The 22,477-nt window shown below is 57.8% G+C and overlaps 3 protein-coding genes across 3 annotated transcripts; 1 reads left to right on the forward strand and 2 right to left on the reverse strand.

Moving 5' to 3' along the window:
* Positions 1-2,258: 2,258 nt before the first annotated feature.
* BESB_047370 (uncharacterized protein) lies at positions 2,259-8,228 on the reverse strand (the record flags this gene model as incomplete). The annotated part of the gene is made up of 5 exons (XM_029363188.1): positions 2,259-2,434; positions 2,702-2,814; positions 3,290-3,707; positions 4,127-4,444; positions 4,967-8,228. 5 exons carry the CDS (start codon positions 8,226-8,228, stop codon positions 2,259-2,261), a joined length of 4,287 nt encoding a protein of 1,428 aa, XP_029220554.1.
* A 2,183-nt stretch (positions 8,229-10,411) lies between these two features.
* BESB_047380 (uncharacterized protein) lies at positions 10,412-12,871 on the reverse strand (the record flags this gene model as incomplete). Its single annotated transcript, XM_029363189.1, has 5 exons — positions 10,412-10,466; positions 10,889-10,929; positions 11,190-11,235; positions 11,804-11,904; positions 12,470-12,871. The coding sequence occupies 5 exons, from the start codon at positions 12,869-12,871 to the stop codon at positions 10,412-10,414; spliced, it is 645 nt and encodes a 214-aa protein (XP_029220555.1).
* Positions 12,872-14,256: 1,385 nt separating this feature from the next.
* BESB_047390 (putative T complex chaperonin) lies at positions 14,257-19,710 on the forward strand (the record flags this gene model as incomplete). The annotated part of the gene is made up of 11 exons (XM_029363190.1): positions 14,257-14,259; positions 14,891-15,020; positions 15,408-15,607; positions 15,981-16,125; positions 16,357-16,560; positions 16,981-17,240; positions 17,579-17,644; positions 17,966-18,223; positions 18,486-18,597; positions 18,992-19,264; positions 19,682-19,710. The coding sequence occupies 11 exons, from the start codon at positions 14,257-14,259 to the stop codon at positions 19,708-19,710; spliced, it is 1,680 nt and encodes a 559-aa protein (XP_029220556.1).
* Positions 19,711-22,477: the final 2,767 nt, after the last annotated feature.

Raw genomic sequence — 22,477 nt, forward strand, 5'->3', positions numbered from 1 at the left:
GCTGAAAGTCATCGCACCGGGACGCAGTCTGCGTGCGAGGCTTCTTCCCCATCTGAACAGTCCTGGCGGGGTCGCTGTCCAGCCGTAGGGAGCAGCTCGCCGCAGCCCGTGACCTGCCTCATCCCTTTTTTATAATGTACTGAGGTATTCAATGCTGAGCGTGCAAGAATGTTGAGCTCGTGGAGCCCTGGGGTCGCGAGCGTCTTATGTGCGCCGCGCCCTCAATAGCCGTCCGTTTCTTCTATGACTAAGCTGAAAATCGCCTTGGATGTATGACTTGCGAATTCTGCACACCTCTACATATATATGTCCATATATCGCAATTTAAAGAATACGATCTGCGCATCGCGATATATTCTTTCCCATAAACACAGCGCGGGCAGTGCATGATTTCCTCGTAGACCTGGTTTATTGAATAGCTCACCGTGCTGCGGCTTTCGCAGCAGCTAGGCCTACGGCACTCTGGCGGAATAATCGCTCTTTGCGCCCGCCGTCTGTCCCCCTGTGCTTACTTATCTATTTTTGGACTCTCACGCATTAATATACACGCACACAGTTATCAAGGGGACAGCTTCTGATGAGCCGCACGCCGGACTCGTGAGAGAGTTGCTGGTCGGGAAGCGAAGAGTCCAGCTCGACTTGAGGCGGGGCCGCATGCCCGTTCTCCAGTGGAATCGATGAAATTTCTGCAGACAGGTGTACCATCTAAGTCTCTTCCGCTTTGTGCTCCCCCCCGCTCGCGCTGCGTGCGGTTTCTTTAACGACCAAGCCCAAGCGTTTCGTTCACTCGCGCTTACTTTGTCGCGATCTTAAAAAAGCCATAGCAATCCATTTGCACGGCGAGCGGGCTAACTTGGCTCCGCACAGCGGAAGAAAAGTTGTAGTCTTAAGCCTCCTGGTGTGTCTGCTCCAGAGACTTCGCCTGCGTGCTGCTTTGTCTGCACTGGACACGAGGAGGGGGCGGAGAGCAGAACGATACAGAGGGAGCGCAAGAGGGACAGGAAAAACTCGGATTCAAGCGGGAGTGTAGAGAGTCTAGAGGACGCGACGGCGTCCAGACACGCTCGAGCTCCAGAGGAGCCTGTGCGTCCACGTCAGGGCGCTCCACAGAAATCAAAGATGAAAGGAAGACACACCCTAAGGCCTAGCGCCCATCTCGTGAAAGATACCTCGGGTTTCACACAATATCAGCGAACGCGTCCTTCTTAGCGTCTCGGTCTACGGGGCAACCCGCCAGCTCCAGAAATCAAACAAACGAAAAACAAACTGCAGTTGCAACAAAACAAGTGCTTTCTGCCGTCAGGCACTGCATTCGAAATTCGACAGAGAAGACACGGTAAGCACCGACGCAGGTCATCCCTTTTCCCGTCCCCTGAGTGCAGCAGAGATCGCGATGATAAAATGTCGAATGCGGCCGTAGCTCTGGAAGAGCAAAATATCCTTGTCGCAGACACCTGAAAACTCGAGCATGAAAACTGGAGCTCGTGTCGCGCTTTGCAGCGCGCGCTGACTATAAAACTGCCTTGAATTAGTCTTCTCTCCGGTTGGCGCCTCTCTGCGCTCTCTTCACCTCCGTACTTCCCCGAGTCTCTCTTTTGCCTCCACCCTGGATTCCCTCCTGCCTCACTTGTTGGCTCTGCCTCAGCTGCTCATCCGTGCCTTTCCCCCCTCCCCTGGGCACGCCTTCTGCCTCCTAGGCTTCCTTTCGCGCCTCTTCGTAAGCCCTCTCCGCTCCTTCGTTCTTCACTGACCCCTCCCCCGCCCCCGCTTCGCATGTGAGCTTCTTTCACTTGGGTGTTGATATTTTCCTTCGCTCTTTGCCGTCGGAGAACTGGCCTCGTTTACTCCGTCTCCATCGACTTGCCTGCTCTACACTGACCAGAAGGTCTCTCCAAGCGTCCGCACGCAGCATGCGGCCTCGCACGACTCGCTACGCCCCGGCACCACTGAGTCTTCTATGCGCTACGCTGCTGCGTTCTCCGTGGCTCTCGCTGTGTCTGACACGTTCGCTCCTGTCGGTTTCTCCCGCCGCGCACGCGCGTGCGCCTCCCTCCCAGCCCTGCAGCTCACGCGCCGTCTTCTCCACTCCCCAGTCGCGGCCCGCCGGCGCCTGCGTCTCTTCCTCTCCATATCGAGGTTGTCTGCGTGAGTCTCCTGTGCTTTCTCCCCCCCGTGTCCCCCCTTTGTCTCTGTGTGGAATTTGAGAAGTCATTCGTTTTTCGGCTTCCGGGACCCGTGGTTTTCTGCTGGGGAGTCGGCTAACGGTAGAGCTGCCGGCGAGGGTGAGGCAGAAAGGCTGCAGCGGACAGCGGCGCGAGGAGGTGCTTCAGGTTGCCTTCGCCTCCAAACAGCTTCGCGAATACTAGAACGCCGAATGGGATGACGGAAATCACGATCAATAAACAGAGGAACCACAGGCCGCCGACGTAAGAGCCTGCACATTAAGAGAAAAGGAAACACAGAACGGGAGAGTCGGGTTCAACACATGTGGGCGATGCATATTTTGTGCATCGTTCTACTTTCTTCCATCCTCGTTTTCTTCTTCTCTCTTCGTGTCTCTTTTCTCTTCTCCGAACTGTTCAGACGCGTCCTGCTCTCGTCGACTGTATCACTCTTGGCCTCACATCCCGCATAGCGGTTGTGGTGTTTTGAGGTTTCTGTATCTCCGGTTTTTCTGCGCCTGATTTTGTCTTTTGTTTACCATTTTGCCTGTCAACGATGAAGCCGAACGCGGCGTCGGTGCCTGCGACGGCGAGTGCCTTCCCAACCTCCATCAGGGCGAAGGCCACTCCGTAAAGCGCAGGGTCAGGCACGCTGCGTGACAGGCAGGCAGCAGAGGAGACACCCCTCACAGTCTGTTGTGTCTCAGATGCCTTCTGTCTCTCCCACGCGGCAGAATAACCATTCTAAGCAGACCGCATCCGCACAGCCGACGACGACTCCAATGTGAGACAATGAGAGGCCTGCTGGCGTTCCCCTTCCAAACACGCTGGTAAGTTATTTCTAGCAAAAAATAGAGCTCATCGACCCCTTCATCGTGGCTATCTGAACGCAGCTAGAGGTGCCAGAGCGAGAGAGGGAGGAGAGAGCGAGCGCAGCAGCACACACTGCAGACAGAAATCTACAGAGAAGAAGGCAAATACTAAGGCCTGAAACATGCAGATACTAGGTCACCATTCGGAACGGAATACGAATATATATATATATATATGTATATGTATATGTATATGTATATATATTTGCGTGCCGCACGCAGCTCGTCGTTCCTGGGATGCCTCTGGTCGCTTACACAGCCTTATCTGCGACGAGCGCCATGAGAACGGTAGGCAGCAGCGCCTCTGCAATGCCGAGAAGAAGCGCGGTCAGCACTGCCCATCTGCCTTCTTCTACCTCCGCGCTTCCGCCTTGCTCTTCGTGCCCGTCGTCGCCCTCTGGCTGCCGCCGGTAGCCGCCGACGCCGAGCGGCACTGCGCGCCGAGGACCGGAGAAAATCGAAGAGGAAGAGGCTTCCGGAGCGGGGGAAGAACCCTCATGAGTGCGAGGCAAAGGAGAGGCACTATAAAGAACTGGTGCATCTGCAGACTCCGAGGCGCCTGAATGCGGTGGTGAAGCCGCGGAGACAGAAGGAGACATCGCCGAGGAGGCAGAAGACGGCAATGAAGAGACAGAAGAATCCGACGGAGAGGCAGGGAAGAGAAGAGGCGAAGCTGAAAGGAGAAACGGCGAGACCGAAGAGAGAGAGCCAGCTGAGAAAGCAGAAAAAATCGAGGACTCAGTAAGAAGGGGAGGAAGACTCGCCACCGCGGCGGATACGCCAGTGGAGAAAAGAGGGAAAACGAGAGAGGAATACGACGCAGCGAAAACAGCTTTAGCAGCCACGCCCTCCTTCTTCCCTGCGCGCTTGCGCGAGACTTCTGCGCGACTGCCTCCATCGACGCGTTCTTCTGCCGCGACGCCGTTCGCCCATTTTTCAAAATAGGAAAGGAGGTGAGGCGCATCTTCGTCCTGACCAACTTCCTGAAAAGGTCTTCCTGCCGCTCGCTCAGAGCGCCTCGAACGGTGCCGCCGCCCGCCGTCGGCATCCAAGGCTTCCATGAACCTCTCGGCCTTCGCCCGCCCCCCGTACGCCAGAGATCCAGTCGCAAAATCGAAGGAAGAAGCGGAAGAAGGACGAGGAGAGAATGAGGGGGGGAAGACAGGAAAGAAGCAGAAGGAAAGGAGGCGGCAGGAAACTCTGGCGGCGCGGGCGGCGGGGGTGAACCCAAGAAGGCCGAAGAAGAGGAAGAGGCAGAAGAGGACAACGCGGACGGAGACGGAGGCTGAAGCGCTATGGTGCCGCAGAAAACGAGCCACATGAGCAGCATCCCGACGGCGACGAGCGCGAGGCTGCCCCCCACGCGGTCGATGAGATACGCGAAAACTGGGAGAAGGACGATCGTGGTGACTGCGAAAAGAAAAAAACAAATCGACACTCTAGGGTTTAGGGTTTATTAGAGCTCACCGCTGCAAGTAACGCAGGAGTAGGCCTCCGAGATAATCACACAGCTAGAAAACCATCATGAGGTGATTCAGCGCAGCAGGAAACAAGCAGAGCAGCAACAGAAAGGAAATTTTCACCAGAGAACTAAGGGACGCCACAAAAGAGCGCACAGACTCAGAATCAAAGAGAGGATAAAGGAAAACCCGAAAGTAGATACATCATGGCACCCACCTTACACGCGTGAAACAGGCACATCGCTCAAAAGGCGTTAGACGCCCAACTGGGAGAGCAGCATCGAAGCCGCGGAGGAAACATACCGCAAAGTCAGAGCAAGCGACCATAAGACACGGACTTGCACCCTAGGAAAAAGAAGGCAGAGGGAGAGACACCGATAAAAACAAAGAGAGGGGCCGCGAAAGAAGAGCTGACATGAGGTTCTGTTCGATGGGAGGACGCTGAATCAGAGAGAGGGAGAGAGAGACTGACCTGTGATAAGCGCCGCATAGAAGGCCGCGTGCAGAAAACTCGCTTTGTAGACTCGGTAGAAGATGCTGGAGGAGAACGAGAGGAAACAGTGCCCGACAGCGACGATGAGGGCATGGATGATGACGACAGACCAGAATTCCTTCCCCAGCTTTCCGATCGTTCGTTGAAATTCGTGTCTCTGTTCTCGCCAACACATCCGACATCTTGCAGGCAGACTCTGCACGCGGCTCGCGCCGCCGCCTCTCCGCCCTGACGGCCGCCCCCCGCCTTCGTCCGCGCCTGCGCCGGCGAGCCCGACAGAAGCCTCCGCAGCCGCCGCTGGAGCGGCCTTCAGGGTCTCCCGCCCGCCGCATGGCGGCGAGAAGCGCGAAGAGGGGGGTGACGGAAGAGACTGGGCGAGGAAACTGCCGCACGAGGGCGACGAGGGAGTCGGTTTCCCGCGGCTCGGCTGTGTGAGTCGGGGTGGGAGGCAGACCGCGTGAGAGGAGGCGTATGCGCGCCAGCCCACCGCGTCGGCAGCCCCCTCCTTCGCCTCGCGCCGCTCGAGTGCATCGGCTTCGTCGCCTGACTTCTGCGACGGCGAGGGGGACGACCAGGAGGCGGAGGACGGAGGCGAACGCGACAGCGAGGAAGGAGACGAGGGTCGCTGTCGGGCGACTTCGCTGTCTGCCTCGCCCGGGGGCCTTCGGTGCGCGAGGGAAGAAGAGTTCCGGTAGATCGTCACCTCCTCCGCATCTGCCTCGTCAAGAAACGAGGAGGAGGACGAGGACCCCAACGGGAAGGGCGGCCGGTAGTGTGCGGAAGCAGGCGGAGACACAGAACTCGCGCGAGGTCGCGACGGCGCACAAAAAGACTCGCGTGTCTCCGCTCCTGCCCCAGGTTGTGCGACAGCCGCCGCCTCTCCTCGTGGTCTTTTTTCTCTCTCTCCATCTCCCTGGGCTAGACAGGGCGGCGACGCGCACGGGAAGCTCTCTGGTCCGCCTCTAGGCGTCACAGTTGCACCGCAGAGACGCCATCTGAGTTCGAGGGGGGCGTCTCCGCGTCCGGCGAGCCCTGCCTCGTCGTCCCTCGGGGCGTCTGTGGCTGCATACGGCGCGCAGGGTGCCGCGAGGAGCGGCTCCTCGAGAGAGCCCAGGCTGCGCGCGCTGGGCTTTCTCGGGTTTTTCGGCTCTGCGTTCGCTCGCTGATGCTTTCGCGGCGGCGACGCGGCTGCTGCCCCGCCGAAAAGAAAGACATGCAGCCGCCGCGCGACGCGCCGCACGCCCCAGGCCGCGAGCACACTCAGCCCGCTGGCGAGCGCCATGCCGAGAATCAGCGCGCGGTAGTAGTAGTAGTCGGCTCCGTTCGCGGGAAACAGCTGCGCAGAGGAGACAGCGGCCGCGGCGGGCACCTTGGCCGCGGACGACGGCGAAGAAGAGTCTGCGTTTCCTTCTCCATGGGACGCTTCCAGCGCATCGCCTTCCTGCGGCAGCCGCGACGCAGAGGAGGAAGAGGAGGAAGAGGAAGAAGAGGAAGAGGCAGCGAAGAGGGACACGAGGAAAGCAGGCCCGAGGCGCCCCAGCGTCTTGGCGACTGCGTTGCAGGCGACGCTGACGGCCATAGCCCCGGCAGGCGAGTCGGGGAAGAGCGAGACGATCGCCGCGCGCTGCAGCACGACGAGCGCGCCGCCGCCTGCGCCAGCCACCATAATCGTGAGGCACGCCGCTGGGAGAAAGGCAAAGACCGAAATCGAGACGGCGAAGCACAACTGACCAACCCAGCAGACGGCCGCCCCCCACAGGATACCAGTCGGCTCGCTGTCATCCCACGCGCGCCCCCGCGTCCGCAGAGACTGCCTGCGAGCAGCCCTAGGCTCGGGCGAGGAGGAGGGCGAGACAGAGCGCGAGGAAGCCTTCGAGAGCAAGTCCCGACGACGGGGCGGCGAGAGGAGACGGGGGACTCCGAGCGCGGGCTCGACAAGAGGAGCACTAGGAGGAGGCGCAGGCACGCAGAAGGAGAGCGAGGAGGACGGCGAGTGGAGGCGGGCGAGGACCTTCGCCGAGCGCGACTCTGCGGCGGCGCGCTCCGGCGCGTCGCCCTGACCTCTCGGTTCGTCTTCCAAATTCTCAAAGCCGCTCCTCTCCCGCGCAGAGGCTCCACTTCGCGTCCTGACCCACGCGGACTCACGCCCCTCTCCACCACGCGCCCGCTCTCCCTCTCCCCCCTGGCCCCTGCACTCTCGACCTTCTTCTTCTGCGCCGACTGCTTCTCTCTGCTCGGCTTGCGTCTCCTCTGGCGGAGGAATCCCTTCTCGAATTTTTTCTTCTCGCGGGTCGTGGTCTTTCCGCCTCCGTTCGCGGCGGGAGGAGCGCCAGAAGCCGGCGAGCAGCGAGGCGGGAACAGCGGGGAGTTCGAGGAGAGAAAAGAGAAGCCCGTGGAGAAGGTCCGAGTACTGAAGGCGCGAGTCGCGCGTGAAGAAGAGCTGAAAAGTCGTCAGCGAGTGCCGAAAAAAGTGCGGCGAGGCCGCCGACAGAGACACCAGAAACAGAAGCAGCAGACGGTCGCGCAGGCGAAGCCGCTCCGCCGCCGCCCCTATAGCTGCGAACGAAGACGAACACGATTCCGACGCGAGAGACGAGAGAGAGGCGAGAGACGAGAGAGACGAGGTCAGCGAGCGCGACGACGGCGACAAGAAGGGAGGAGACAACAACTGCGGCGCATCAGCGGCGTAGCAGCGAGGCGAAAGAGAGATGCAGCAGGGCGGCTGCCGAGGGGGAGGAGGCGACGGCGCTCGTATGTGCAGAGGTGAGGCGCGTGCATCTTCGTCTGCCTGCTTGCCTTCGGCCTCGCGGCTTCGAGGAGCCACCCGCCCTCTGCACGCCCCCAGCCGCTCACCGCGTTCTTGGGCAGGCGCATCCCTGAAGCTGTCCCCTTCAAAGTGGCGCCAATGCCGGCTCCTCTCGCATCGTTCTGCAGGTTCAGGTACGTCTTCCTGCTTGTCTCCTGCGCCGTCAGTGTCCTCTCCGTCGAGGGGTTGGTCGCCGTCCGGCCTGCGGCTCTCGGCGGCGGGAGGAGCGAGGGAAGCCTCATGCGGAGAGCAGTCCCTGCCCTCGGGCTGCGAGCGACGCAGAAAAGGCGAGAAAGGGCGCGGGAGAGTAGACGAGGCGCGCGGCGCAAGAGGCGGCGACTGAGAGAGACAGGCGTTTCTGTCTCTAGACCGAGCGGCCCCTGCAGACGAGTCTGCCATCTCAGCAGAAGAGGCAAAAAATGGAAGTCGACGCATGGAGAAAAGAGAGAAAAGAAGAGAAAAAGAATTAGCGCGTGCGGCCTGAAGAGGAGGAGAGAAGGAAGAGCTGGCAGGAATGAGAGCCGAGAGGATACGCCGTAGCGTAGAACAGAGACGGAAGGAAGATCATGACAAGAGACGAGCGCATGGAGAGATAGAGACTGGTGGCGGCAGGGAGGGGAAACAAGAAGAGTACCGACGAAAAAAGGCAAAATGCCGGAAGGCGTGAGAAGACTCGTGTGTATGTGGGGGGACAGAAGGAAATCAAGCGGGAAGAAAAACGGCAAATTGTGCCACGAAAGACTCGACTTCCGCATGCAATGCCGCAGCAGCACAAGCGCGTCGTGTCTGGCGCCAACCTTGTGTTTTGCGACTCCCTGTTGAGTAGATGGAAAGCAAGCCAGCGTCGAAAGCCGAAGAACGAGGCAAGGAAGTTCAAAATTTGCAAGCAAAAAGGATGAAACGAGAGAAAAGAGGCAAATAGGGACCGCGTCCCTGAATTTAGCAAGCAGTCTCCGGCATGCATGCGGAGGCCGCGCAAAGAAGCGAGCAGGCAGTCAAGAGCACTGAAAAGGGAACAAACTCGCCTCTCAAGAGACTTTTGAAAAAATTCGTTCCTCCATAGTGGAATGAAAGGAGTTTAGGCAGAGACGGACCCTAGAACGAACAGAAAGTCCTTCCTCGCCTGTTGATTCGCGCATGCACTGGGAGGTGTGCAGCGAACGCCACAGCGAGTCCCAAACAGGGCGAATATACCTCCTGGGAAAGTGGACTGCGAAGAAATTTGTGGCAGCAAAGCGAGACAGGATCGTATGAGCAGATAAGATGGCGCAGCGCAAACGAAAACGAAGAGAAAGGCAGCTAAAGGAAAAAGACCGGCAACTCGCTCGTCCGTCGTTGCAGAGACGCGTCGAGTGAATTGCGTTGCACTCAGCGGCCCCCAGCCGCCTTCCTGGAGGCGCTGAACTCTCAAAAATGTCGATTCTGTCACAGATGCTGCGTCACATGCTAGGGAATCGGTAGACACCCGCCCATCGTCGCTCTCCTCAACGTGTGCCCGCAGAGCGACACTGGAGTTCGATGGCTGAGATTCTCCGCGCTGTGGCTGCCGTGAGCCTCGGTGGCCTCCATTTACCATCTGCGCCGGCAGAGAATAAAAGAGGAGTGCACCGAAGTAGTTAGTATATTTTTAAAAGGTGCGTGCATGTTTTGTTGCGCAGGCCTCGTTTCGTCATTCAAAGCTCGCCTGCTGAGTCTCAAGCTCGAACGCCTACACTGCTGGAATGCCTGGGTGATATGCTTGTGATGACAAGCTTCATCAGCACTTTGAGTTTCTGGTGCCGGCGTCTCAGCGCATTAGTTCAGCCTCTTCGCAGCATCCAAGAGGTCTTTTGGGCGCGCGTCGGTGCGGCGCCTCCGTTCTGACGCCCTCCTTTGTGAGGACTGCGACTCAGAGTGCAGACTTTAACTTTGTCTACGAACGAAGGAGTTGAGGCTCCTCCTGGCCTAGCATTTCTACGCGAACACAAACGCTGAAAGTCGCCGCACTCGCCAAACTCACTTTCCTCAGTTCCTCTCCCTTCGTTCAGTGAATACGTCTAGCAACCGCATGGAGATGCGCCTCAGCGCCGAAGCTGTTTGCAGGCCGTAATTGCGTCACTATCTCCCTCGATAGAGACGCGTATTCTGTGCATGTGCGACTCCGGCGCGCCTCTGTCTACGCTCGTTCTTTTCGTCTCCTTGCGAAACGCCGCGCAGCCCGAGAGAGAGGCTGAGGCTCTGCGGCGTGCGCGAACCGGCCACAAGCGACTGCGCAAACTCTTTGAAGCCTCTCATTTACTTAAAGAGACGTGAGACGTGTGAAACGCAAAGCCCAGCTGCCGAGTGCCTCGGTGGGGGATGCACAGAACGAACATGCAAAAATCTTGCTAGCTAACTGTGGCGCGAAGCGTGCGTGAACGCAGCGCTTCGTTCTCTCTGCTTTTTCTTTGACTCCCTCCCCTCCCCTAGGCGCCGCCTCAGCCCCCACGCCTCTGGCGACCATGGCCTCTTCAGTCGCCTCACGCGAGTCTGCCGAGAGATAAATCTTCTCTCCGTGCAGGCCGCCCTCTGGGCCAACGCCCGGCGCCTCGGCTTATATGCGGAGAATACCATGCACCCTAGACCGCGTCGCGGCGGCCTCAGTTCGCCAAGTTCTTCAAGCGCAGCGCCAGATTCTCGGCTTCGCGTTTTCTCCTGAACACCACGTTGGAGAGTCAAGGATGCGCCGAATATCCGCGATGCAGCAACGAATGAAGACGCACCCCGTAGGCGGCTCTAGACAGATGAAACTGCGAGACAGAAAGCCTCCACCAAAACATCGCGCACGCCGAACCCTAGCAGAGAGGACCTTGAACCCGAAAACAGATGCGCATATAAAGACTCTCGACCCGAAAACAGATGCCCAGATCAAGAGCGGCGGGCAAGGTGGTCGGCATCGATGCCACGGCGTAGCATAAGCACAGACACGCGGGAGAGGCGCCTCACGACGAACGAGTGGAGACTACGACACGCACAAAGACACACACATCGGCGACAAAGACCGAAAACCCTCTAGAGAGAGACAGAGAGACGTGCGCAAGGTCGGTGATTCTGGTCTCGGCTCTCGAGAGACTTACCTCAATCCCTCTTGTTCATCGTCAGTCCGCCGCTGGACGTACTGCGGACGAAACCGCATGAGAGACAAAACACCAAAGCTGCGCGCGCCTTGCATTTGCTGTGTTCACGTCGTGAAGAGCTTTCTACGGTGGGAAGCAAACTTCGATCTCTCCTCGCGACTCCCTCTCTGCGCGACCCTTCCCGCACGCTGTTAAAGGAGGGCGGGTTCATGTCTCTGCGGGAGGCGAATTCTTTAAGGCGAGCCCCGCGGTTGGTAATCCGCCTCCACGCTAGGGAGGTCGCGAAATCGCGAAAACTCACCTCCGCGTAGCGCTGCTTCGCCCGCAAGTCCTCGAGATACGCTGCCCTGGTGATCACAGTGTCGCACGCGAGTGAAGAACGCAGAGATGCGACAATCGCCTGGACCTGTGGGTGCGCGTGGCGCCATGCACTTTCGGAGACTCACACTTGCATACCACTGTGTGCGCAGAAGAGAGAGAGATACAGGGAAAACGAATTTGTTGTGCGACACAAGGAGGCGACACCGTCACGCAGGCCTCTCTCCTGGATCGCCCCCTTCCCGCGTCAACATCTTCTGTCGCAAACGCACTTTTCCTCTCCACGGTAGCAGATCCCAAAGTACCGGAGCTACGTGATCCGCCCCAGCCCTAAATGAGACATGAGACCGAGCCCGCAGATATATATATTCAACCAAACATCACGTAGAACCCGAACACAAAACTGCAGGGCAGTCTGAGTCGCCCTGCGCTTACGCATATATATATATATGTATTTATTTGTACTTTTTGAGTACGTGTGGGGGGTGGGACAATGCTAAAAGAGGAGCTGCGGAGGCATGGAGAGAACATCGCCCTGAGTCTGTTGCGGCGGCGCTCGCTCCTCGATTCTTCTTTCTTTGTTCGAGCGCGGCTCACTTCTGCGAGGGAGAGAGACTCGCCACGTGGGTGACTTCCCACTTGGAAAGGTCGCGCAGAATCGTCTTGTCGCGGAAGGAGACGCACCGCTGGAAGGCCACCTGAAATCCAACGAGCACAAAGAACTGAATAAAAACTGCAGAAAGGCGATTCGTGACTGTAGCACCCCAAAACGCATCGCCTGTTCACTGGGTCCAGTGCTGGGGCTTGGAAATATACTCGATACGTCTGGGCTATCATATTCACTGCTCTTACAAGAGTACACACTCCTGGGGAGCCCACAGCGCCGAGAAACGGAGACGCGGCGCGCGTCAAAGTGGGGCGGGACCGGGAGAGGACAGCGCGCAGACGAGAGAAGGAGAGAGTTCTTCTCCTCGTGGACTCTCGGGAAGGCTTTCGCGGTGCGCGACGCATCCAAACGCAGACGCCACAGACAGTCGATGGTGAACCTGCTCAGCTCTCTGCGCTGCCAGTGACCTGCTTATCTACAATCCACAGTGGGCTCCGCGCGTGCGCGCACGGCGAGGGATGGAAGGCAAGGCTCCAGAGGCGAAAGAGAGGTGCGTAGGGAGATGCGTCCGCGCGGATGTCGAAATCCTCAGGTATGCCGCCGCAGCTATCTCTGTTTCATTCCTTTCTTCGGAGGGGCGGGGGGCGGAGACTTACCCAAGGGGGCTTGCACTGCTGGAGTCTGGCGTATTTTCTCTTGGAGTTTTGGTCGTGCTCCATCATGTGCGTCACGCACATGTCGACTGCGTCGTATCTCTGTTGGCATTTTTCGAGTTGTTTATCGAGCTCGCGCTTGACGCGCTCGTCGCGGAGCATGTCTTGAGGTACCTGCGGCAGCTTCATCATGTCGGGATACGAATGGAGTTCAGCCAAGGAGTAGCCGTAGCGCTTCATCGCAATTTTGATGCGATTCTCTTCCTCCTCCTCCGAAGGAAAAAACATCGAGGACAACGTGCCGCGCCGCCGAATCTCCGTCGACGACGGCGGGATTGCGGAGGCGCCATCTCCGTCCGGAGACGAAGAGGCAGAGGAAAACCACGAAAAAGGATTGAACGACATGGTGAAAACTAGGTGGACGGAAGAGCCGGCCGACCGGAAGGGAGAGCTGAGGCGAGAGAGAGAAAAAGGGCCTCGGCAAAATAAAGCTCCAACAAGACAAAAGGATACAGACAAGACGTAGTGGGACGAAGGAGAAAGGGAAATGAGAGGAAACCGCACGCGTGCCCCCGCTTCCTGCGTGCGCCTCTCGCGCGTTTTCTCCGCCTTCCTTTCAGCTTCTTGCAGCAAGGTGGTGCAGAGGAGGCCGGACCGCTGGAAAGGGAGACCTACACCCAGACTTACTGGCTACAAGCTCTTTGAGGCCTCATCTTCCTTCAGGCCTCTGTCTTCTGCTCTTCTGCATGGTCCTTGGCCCAAATCGTGCTTCACGAGAGAGAAAGAGGAAGTTAGAAACACATTCCGAGGCAGAAGGCGAGACTCGCTGTGCTGCGTCGGTGTGTAGGTACAGCTGAGGCGGACGCGGCGCAGCTGGCGGTCGGCAAAATGGGAGAAAACGGGAGTTTACAGCGAGAACGCCTCGCAGGCACGGAGAAGGAATGCGTGACTCCCTTTTCTCCTTCCGGCGACGTGGAGGAACGAACGAGAGAGGACTTTTTCTAGTTCGGCGTTGAGCACGAAACCGGGGAAAAGTCGTGCATGTGCATGCGCGCGCTGTGCTTCTCTAGCAGAGACGACTAGCACGGGCGCCCTCGCGCAAGGAAGACACGCAGCGCCTGCGGACCTGGAGGTGGGGACAGGACGGAGAGCGCGAGACCGCGTGTGCAAAGCGTCTTTTCTCCTCGTCGGCAAGTGACGTACGTCTTTCCTTTCGCCTCCATCTGTTTTTCTTTTCTCCGCAGTGTCTTTGGCTCTCAGTGAGGAGCGACGACCGGTCTCTCCCTCGTTCTCTCCCTGCAGATTCGCGTTTTTCCGTCCTCCGCCGTACTGGTTCCTTCCCTGCACGAAGGGCGCAGAGAGAAGAAAGGGCGCATGTCCTCGAGAGAGAAGCGAAAGAAAAACAGAACGTCTCTGAATTTCCCGCGCCCGAAACCTTCCACTCGTCCTTCGCCCTCTTGGCTCGAACCACTCGACTTCCTCAGAAGGAGAGAGAGCTTCCCTCCTCGCACTAGTGTGTCGCGTGTTTCGCCTCCACTGCATACGCGCGAGAGGCGGAGTTCCTTTCGCTCCTTCCTCTCGAGTCTTTCCGTTTCGCCTCCACAAACGCTCTTTCCCGATTGTGAAGTCTATTCTAACGTGTCTTTTTTCCGCTCTCCTTTTCCCCTTCACTCCAGTTCCATCTTTGGGTCGTCGCCACAGACGCTCCAGGTCGCGAACGCCAGCGCTCAGCTCGCGCCTTAACCGACACCTCTTTCGTTTTTTCTCCTTTTTTCTCTTCTTCTTACAAAATGGTGAGTCGCCGCTCGGCTGCGGCGAACTCTCCTTCCTTTTTGTTAACCGTGCAGGGCGAGGTAGAGGCCGTCACATGCATGCGCGCGTCTGGGTTTGTCTGCCGCGCCCTTTTCCCGCTTCACGCTCATTTTGCCTTTTATGCTCCCTTTCCTTTCCGCCACGCACAGTAGACGAGATCTCGAGGATTCTGCACAGATTCATTGCCCTTCGGTGTTCAGAGGTGTATAGGCAGATGCGTGTATCCGCGCGCGTGTGTGTAGGGTGTAGTCACGTAGAGAGAGGGGCGGGGTCTTCAAGCTTGCAGACAACCCGCCAAGAGGCACTGCGCGGTAGGTCTCGCCATTTTTGTGCGAATTTGCGGATATGAAGATCTTTCCAGTCAGCTTCGTCGACTGCTAGAACTGCGAGCCCGCCCTCGCGGCACGTAGTCTGTGCATCTCTCTCGAGTCTGTTAGTCTGTCCTTCATTTCGAGCTCTACGGTTGCGGCTTCGCCGTTTTCAAAGTGCCTTTTTCCGCCCGACATTTCGTGCTAAGCCGCCGGCCTTTGTCTGGATATTCCGCGTCCTCCACCATGGTTTTCTCGGCAGTCTCTTCGAGGTTTTAAGGTTTTGTGGTTTCTTTCCCTGCAGTTCGCCAACCGCTACGGCCTTTCTGGCCTCCTGAAGGAGGGTCACAGGAGCTTCACAGGCATCGACGAGGTGACTGCGAAAAACATCGACGCCGGCCGAGCGCTCTCCGACCTCACTCGCACTTCCCTCGGTACGCGACACGCCATATCTATATCTCTCTACAGGGATTCAAAGACGCAGAAGTGCATCGAATCGCTGCGTCGAACTATATGCCGTCTTTGTTTGGATTGCATTGTCTTCGAGACTGTTGGCATGCGCGCGTGGCGTCACTCTTTGTGCCTCGAGACCGCGTTCGCGCTCGCCTCGCTAAAAGCGTTCTCGCAATCCCCGTTCAGCAGGTATCCACACGATATGTATTTGCTTAAAGGACATGCATGCTTAGCAAGATATATATATATATATATATATATGTACTCGGCAGGATGTGCTTGAAGCGTCGGTGAGTGGATCTCCTGTGCGCGTCGCCAGGGCTGCGCATGTGCATCTCTGCGCGCTTTGCGTCTCTTTCGTTTTTCAGGTCCGAACAGTTTGTCTAAGTTGATTGTCACCTCACTGGGGAAGCGCATCGTGACAGCGCACAGCTCGCTGATTGTGAAAGAACTCGAAGTCCAGCACCCCGCGGCGAAGATGCTCGCGATGGCTGCCGACATGCAGCAGCAAGAGTTTGGCGGATCTGTCAACGTACTCCTCGTCTTCGCCGGTCAGCTCCTCACTCAGGTGAGACGCGAAGCGCAGGCAAACATAGGAGAGACTGCAATTCTGGGGGAGACGCAGAGGACTGCGGCAGCGCACGCGGCGGACCTGCGCAGCGAGTCAGGCCTCGTCTCTCGCCTTCCGTCTCTCCTCGTCTCCCTCCCCTCTCTCCCCCCCCCCTGCTCTTGGACGAGCTCCGTGCGTGTGCTTTCGGCCTCGGCGAGTCGGCGTCGGGGGCCTGGTATGGATGCATAGTACTCGACTTTTCTATTGCTAACCCGCCACTGCTGGGACTGTATATTATGTACTTGCGGTAGTCCCACCTCTGTAAATAAGCTGTTGACATAAATGTTCGCTTCTGAATGGGCTCATCTGTCTCTGCGTTTTGTGCTCGCAGGCGGAGGACTTGCTGAAGCAGGGCTTGCATCCCAACGACGTCGTGCGCGGCTACGAAATGGCCTTGGCGAAAGTCCCCGCCTTCTTGGAAGAGAGCGTCTGCTACACGCTCAAGAATCTTTACGACGAGCAGGCGCTTGCTGAAGGTACGGACAAGCGTCCCCATGTATATATATATATCTAAATTATTCACGTTTTTTCGAATTTCTTAGACGACATGGCGGCTGGCCCTCCGACCGAGATGCGAGTGGAGAGGCGCGCGGCTGGGAGCTGGCGAGCGCAGAGTCTCGCATGCACGGCCTCTTTTGGGGAGAAAGGCGTAGATCTGTGCATGCGTTGTTCCCGCGTATTTCTTGTTGGTTTGTGCGTCTTTCCAGTGCTGGTCTCGACGGTCGGCACGATGCCGCTCTGCGCAGAGGGTCAGCTGCATAAGCTCGTGGCGCAGGCTGCGACGATGGTCATGCCGCCCAACAACCCCACAGGCTTCGACGTGGAGAACATCCGCGTCGCCAAACTCGTCGGCGGCAACCTGTCTCAGTCCGTCGTCCTCAAAGGCATGGTCGTTACGCGACCCCCCAGCGGTGAGCTCTCTTCCCCTCTCCTCCCCGCGCCTGCGGCGTGCGCAGTCGCGATCCTATCCATGCCTAGAGACGTTCAGAGACACTGGCGGGCGCGGTGCGTTGAGTTCTGACTGTGGTTGGGGGGAGGGGGATGGGAAAAGGAGGGGAAGGAGCTCTCGACGGCCATCCGGGCCAGCGACCCCCCCCCCCCCCCCCCGGACAGAGGCATCAGTGGAGGCATGAAAGGGAAATGTACGCTGGGGCTGCGGCGAGAGCAGTCGGATGAGTGCATGTGTGGCGTCTGAGTGGTTCAGAGGGACACTCTCTCTGTGGGTATGTCATTCTACATATACCGATATATATATATATATATATATATATATATATATATTGTAGAATTTATAGGGTGCGGTCTCGTTGGTCGCGTGCTGCGCTGTGCAGGGAGTGTGGAGAGCAAGCAGAACTGCAAGGTGATGGTGTTGGGCTGCGGCCTGGAGTGCGCGACGACGGAGGCGAAAGGAACCGTGCTTGTGCGCAGTGCGGAGGAGCTGAAAAACTTCACCAAGGGCGAAGAGAAGCAGATGGAGGAAATCATAAAGGGAATCAAGGACGCCGGCGTCGAGGTCATCATCGTCCACGGCGGAGCCATCAGCGACGTCGCCCAGCACTTTTGCAACAAATACGACATTCTCACGCTCAAGGTCAGCGCGTCTCGCATGTATATAGCGCATGCACATACATGAAATCGAATTTTAAAAAGTACATATGTTCATCCATGTTGGAAGGACCATATAGGAAGAAAACCAAGTGTGAGCTGCTGGCTAGAGATATGCGTGGACATTCACGTGTTCGCTTGGGTTCACCCAGATCGAGCGTCAAAAGAGATACACATCTTTAGTGAGGACTTCACAGTATGTGTGTACGTATTCTCGTGATGTATCTCTCAGCGACCATTTAGCGAGGAGTGCGCTAAAGCAGGGAGAGGCTGCTCCGCCCTGGATTCGTTGGCTGAGACCATGTATGTGCATGCGTTTCGTAGATTCAATCCAAGTTCGAAACCCGCCGCCTCTGCAGGGCCTTGGGCGCCACCGCGGTCGTCCGCCTGGTAAGGCCCTCTGCGACTCGCGCGTTCTGGAGGCAGGCCCTTCTGCCCTGGGAGGAGCGAAGGGGCGACTTAGCTTCGTGACGACTTTAGCGTTTTCTTAGTCCCCGCGACCACGCGCGTTTTGGGTCTCCGTGTCTCGGCGTACGGGGGCTCGCTTGTCCTTTCTTTCGCGTTCCAAGAAGCGGCTTTTGCTGCCTCTGGTTGCCCGTCTCCCTTTTTTTGTTTTCGTGCGCGTTTTCGTGCGCGTCTCCAGCCGTGGCCTTTCGCGTCATGAGCACCCAACTGCGGACTCGAGCGGCTGCGCGCGTGTGCGTTTGGCAGGGCGTTCCCACTGCGGACGAGCTGGGCACCTGCGTCTCTATCTCTGTCTCGGAGATATCCTCGAAGAAGGTCACCAACATCCTCACAAAGGACTCGCGCGTTTGCACGGTCGTGCTGCGCGGGAGCACCCCGTCGGTGCTCGACGAGGCCGAGCGCGCAATCGACAGCGCAGCGAACCTCGTGAAGGCGCTCACCAAGGACCCGCGCCTCGTCGCCGGCGCTGGCGCCACCGAGATGGAAATGTCGAGGAAGTTCGCGGTAAGTGCAGAGAGCCGCATCCGCTGCTGAGAAGCCGAGAAAGCTCACACGCAGAGCTCTGCGTGTGCGCTTCTGCATGCAGACCACAGCGCCGCACGTGGACGCGGCCGGGCGAGAGGGCGAGGGCGGGATGGCTAGGGGGCGGCGCAGCGGCCTCGCGAGGGTTCTGCGTTGTCCCCTTGTGCTCTCCTGGGGCGTTTCTGGCGGTGTGCGGGCTCGTCGGGTTTCATGTTTGCAGCCTTTTCGGGTCTTGCGGTTTCAGGCCTTCGGCGCGACCCTCCCGGGCGTGGAGCAGTACGCCGTGATGAAGTTCGGCGAAGCGTTCGAGATGATTCCCCGCCTCCTCGCAGAGAGCTCCGGCCGCAGCGGCACTGGTGAGCACGCTGAAGAGAAACTGCAGCTTGCGAAACGTCGGAAAAGGATTTTGGGGTTAGGATCACGAGGCCCGCTGCTCACAGGCACACCGGGTCGACCTTCCACGCGCGTCTGTGTACCTTTTCACACGCGTGTGTAGATATGGACGAATGAAGTTACGTATTGGCTTGAGATCTTTTCGGGGCCTGCATGTGCCTGTCGTCTCGAAAAATCCTTCCGTCAGTCGCGTAGGAGGGCGCATTTTCAACTGCGTGCGGAGATACCGCATTTTGCGCGCAGTGACGCGGGTGCGTCCGCAGTCGTCCGCGGATGCCTGTCGCATATTCACGCATGGACACAGGCGCGGGGGAGTAGAAGCGCGCATTTCAAGCTGTCTCTTTCTTTTTCGTTCAGAGGTGTTGGCGGCTCTGCATGCGGCGCACGGCCAGGGCCGAGTGAACGAGGGAGTCAACGCAGACATCAGCGTGGGATGCGGCTCCAGCGGGAAGCGCGCGGGTGCGTCCGGCGCCGCGTCCTCCTCTCTGACTGTGAACGCACTGGAGAAGCAGATCTTTGACCATCACATGATGAAGCAGTGGGCGATCCGCCTGGGCGCGGACGCAGCGCTCACGGTCCTCCGCGTGGACCAAATCATCATGGCGCGTCCTGCTGGCGGCCCAGCTCCGCGTAAGTCCCAGGGGCGCTGCGAAAACGACCGATGAGCTGCTGTGGTGCACCCCGCAGCGCGTGCGCCCTCGAAGTGCAACTCCTCCCCACCTGGAGGGATTGTCCAGGCGGTTCGGGGGCGAAGAGAGAACAGGGACGCGGCGCACGGTAGGCGGGTGCACGAGTGCGGAAGAGGTGAGGTCAGGGCGGAGGGGGCCGTGCGGGGCAAGCCCGAGAGAGCGCCACACTGCAGGCTTGCGTGTGCGCTCGCCTCCCCCAAACAGCGCGGGTCGGATACCCCAAGCTTCCAACTGCATGCGCGGCTTGCTGTGTTTCCGGGGCTTTCATCCAGAGAGTCTCGAACGGCTGCTGCGCACGTTCATCAGCGGCGGATCATGTTGCGCTTCGCCTTCTATGCGGTGCGCTCACTTTTTTCAGGAGCCCCTGGCGCGCCGGATCTCGACTAAGTTTCCTGTTTCTTCTTCAGCACGAGAATCGCTGTCGTGTGCGCACACATGACGGTAGACACGGCGCTCGAGCCTGAACAACTTCGATCCAATATTTGTTCTTTTCACCTTGTTTTCCTTTCGCAAGCACAACTGACTTGGAACGCACGGCAGTGCAGAGTATTCGTTTCTCTCGTCAGGCTAGGGCCAGCTGCCGCATGCGTTCCTGGCAGAACGCAGTGACAGTCAACGCGCCTGTGCGCCTGCGTACTCTGTTTTCCGCGTCGACGCTTTCAATTGGAGTCTGTGTTTTTCTTCCGCGCGATTCTGGGGATTGGCTGCAGAAGATGATCGGGGAGGCCTTGGAACCGTGCGGTGTGTGCCGTTGTGTTTTAACTTACGCTTCACTTGGCTGCTTCTCGCTGACTTTTGTCTGTGGTAGTCACCCCTTTTGTCGTTCCGCTACAACCGGAAGGCGAACAACTTGCAATACGAAAGTAAAAAAAGTATCCGCTCGCTACTGCAGCTACGTAGTCTCTGTCCCAATTATTTTCCTAAGGTTTGCCTCTCCGCTGGCGACTGCGTCCAATGCTGCCGACGTTCGGATTCTCTCTATTGGATGCGAGCATTCCAGAGGGGCCTCCAGGGCGGCGAGGTCGAAGTAGCACTTCTTGCGTAGACAGGACTTCGCGGGTGTTGGAGTCTAGCCGTAGAGAGCAGATTTAGAAGAGGCAAACTTTCATGCGGATGAGCGGTCTGGAAAAGGTTCGCATACAGGCATGTGTATGTGCATAGGTACATATTTATTCAATATGGATACGGTTCACCATGGAATAAAATGCGTAAGGACATTTCCATCCACATTACTGCGTGTCTATCGGTCTCTCTCGAGTGTCTCAACTCCTCCGCCTTGGAACGGAGGAATTTTCACCTGCTGGTGGATAGAAGGCGTCAAACCTTCATCGACATGACAAAAGTATGCTAGCAAGCGGTGCACGACCCCCTACACTCCCCCCGCTAGACCCAGACCGGCTTGGTTCGCACGTCTTGTATAATACTCAGCGTAACGCCAACTGAGGCAATAGTGTATGCAGTAGGTAGTGACAAGGAACGACCAGCGCAGAAGCGATCACGTGGGCAATGGTGACCTGAAGACCTTGAAGGAGGGCCGCTGTTAACCGTTACTTGGCAACTGTTCTTCCTCAAGCGTCCGATGCTTCACCGCGCATCATCAGTGGGCAGAAGGGTGCCTGTGCGAGCTCGATCCTCCCTTCGGGTAGTGTTCACAAACAAGAGGAGCAGTAGACATTTGTGTGTAGTAAAAGTATGTGAAAAGTGCGGCAGAGCGGCACGCGTGTTCATCGCATCTGGTCTGTCGTGCGAAAGAGCATGCACGTTGTGGGCCGCCTTCGCCCGAAGACAGCAAAGTTCTCGCGCCGCTCAACTGGCCACGTGTTCGTTTCCATCGTATATCCGTGTTATTTTGTTAGTTTGTTTGTCACTGTGGACAGTATCTGGTTTGTCTGTAATACGAGCAAGACAATGTTACTTATGTAAATGCTATGTCAGGCACCGAATATAATTCTTAAAGGCATTGTTCGCATTGGCTAGCTACTTATGAACACTGTCGCAACCGCATCGCAGCACTGTCGACTTCGGTTTTCACTGAACGTGAAAAACATCTCGCCCATAAAGCGCTCCTTCTTGCTCAGCGGGGCTAGGCCACCCCATTCCAGAGTTTCGGTCGCAGCTCAAAATCTCAGAATCGATATTCTCCGGAAGAGTCTGCCGCAAGCGAACGTCGCTGCCCGCTTTCAACAGTATGGTGCCCTCACTGTTTGTTTTGTTCCTGGAGTTGAAAACGTTCTGATAGTGAGCAGTTCGACATTCAGACCTTTGCGACTCAGTGCCGGTGAGCTTAACGTTGAGAGTGCTACCCCCCCGAGGCGTGGGTGCTGAGATGCATCTATTAAAGGCTTTCTTCGTCGTGTGCATGACAGGTCTGTTGGCAACGCGTGTGACCGATGGCCTTCCCACCGAGGAAGCGCGCTCACAATCCAGAAGGTCTTCCATAGCAAAAGCTCCAACCCATCAGGACCGTCAACATCGCGAGCCATCTAAGGTCCCCTTACGAGGCCATGCTCGCTCCCAGACAGGCCACGTGCAACACATGCAACGAAGAGGAGGGCGTCCTACGGGCGGTGATGTAACCTCGAGGCCGCAACCTTCTGGGAAGGGAGCACTCCGCTCCCTCGAGCTCGACGAGCTTCAAGATGGATATTGGAACAATGGAGCCGGGAGAGCAAAACAGCGGGCAGCATCAAACCAACAGCTGCAACAGGCTCACCGGCGGGAGAGTAGCCACAACAGACGTCCGGAAACAAATGTCGCCCCTGCACCCACAAATGTAATAAAGGAGCGCTCAAACTTTCGGGAAGGGTCGACTTTGGATGGAACGCAGGCTCCTCACAAATCCGCACGCATGCCAGCAGACCGAGAGCTTGACACACTCGGACGACCTGTTCCAGCCTCACGCAAGCCCAGCGCACAAGGTCAAATGCAAAACAAGACCGATGGACAGGGACCAGCGACGTTGAGGAGCTCGAAAACCGTGGATGGGTTCAAGAGGTCCGAGCGCAGCTCACGTTCACCTCCTGATTCCGCCTCACTCCCTGTGCCATTATCTATCGAAGAAGTGGTGCGCCCCGAGCCCGGCGGAAGTGCGCAGAGATCTAATGCAACGCCTGTCCTGGTGTGGAATGGCCAAGAAGATTCTTCTCCCATCGGT

The sequence above is a fragment of the Besnoitia besnoiti genome, chromosome III (genome assembly GCF_002563875.1).
Source record: "Besnoitia besnoiti strain Bb-Ger1 chromosome III, whole genome shotgun sequence".
Lineage (NCBI taxonomy): Eukaryota > Apicomplexa > Conoidasida > Eucoccidiorida > Sarcocystidae > Besnoitia > Besnoitia besnoiti.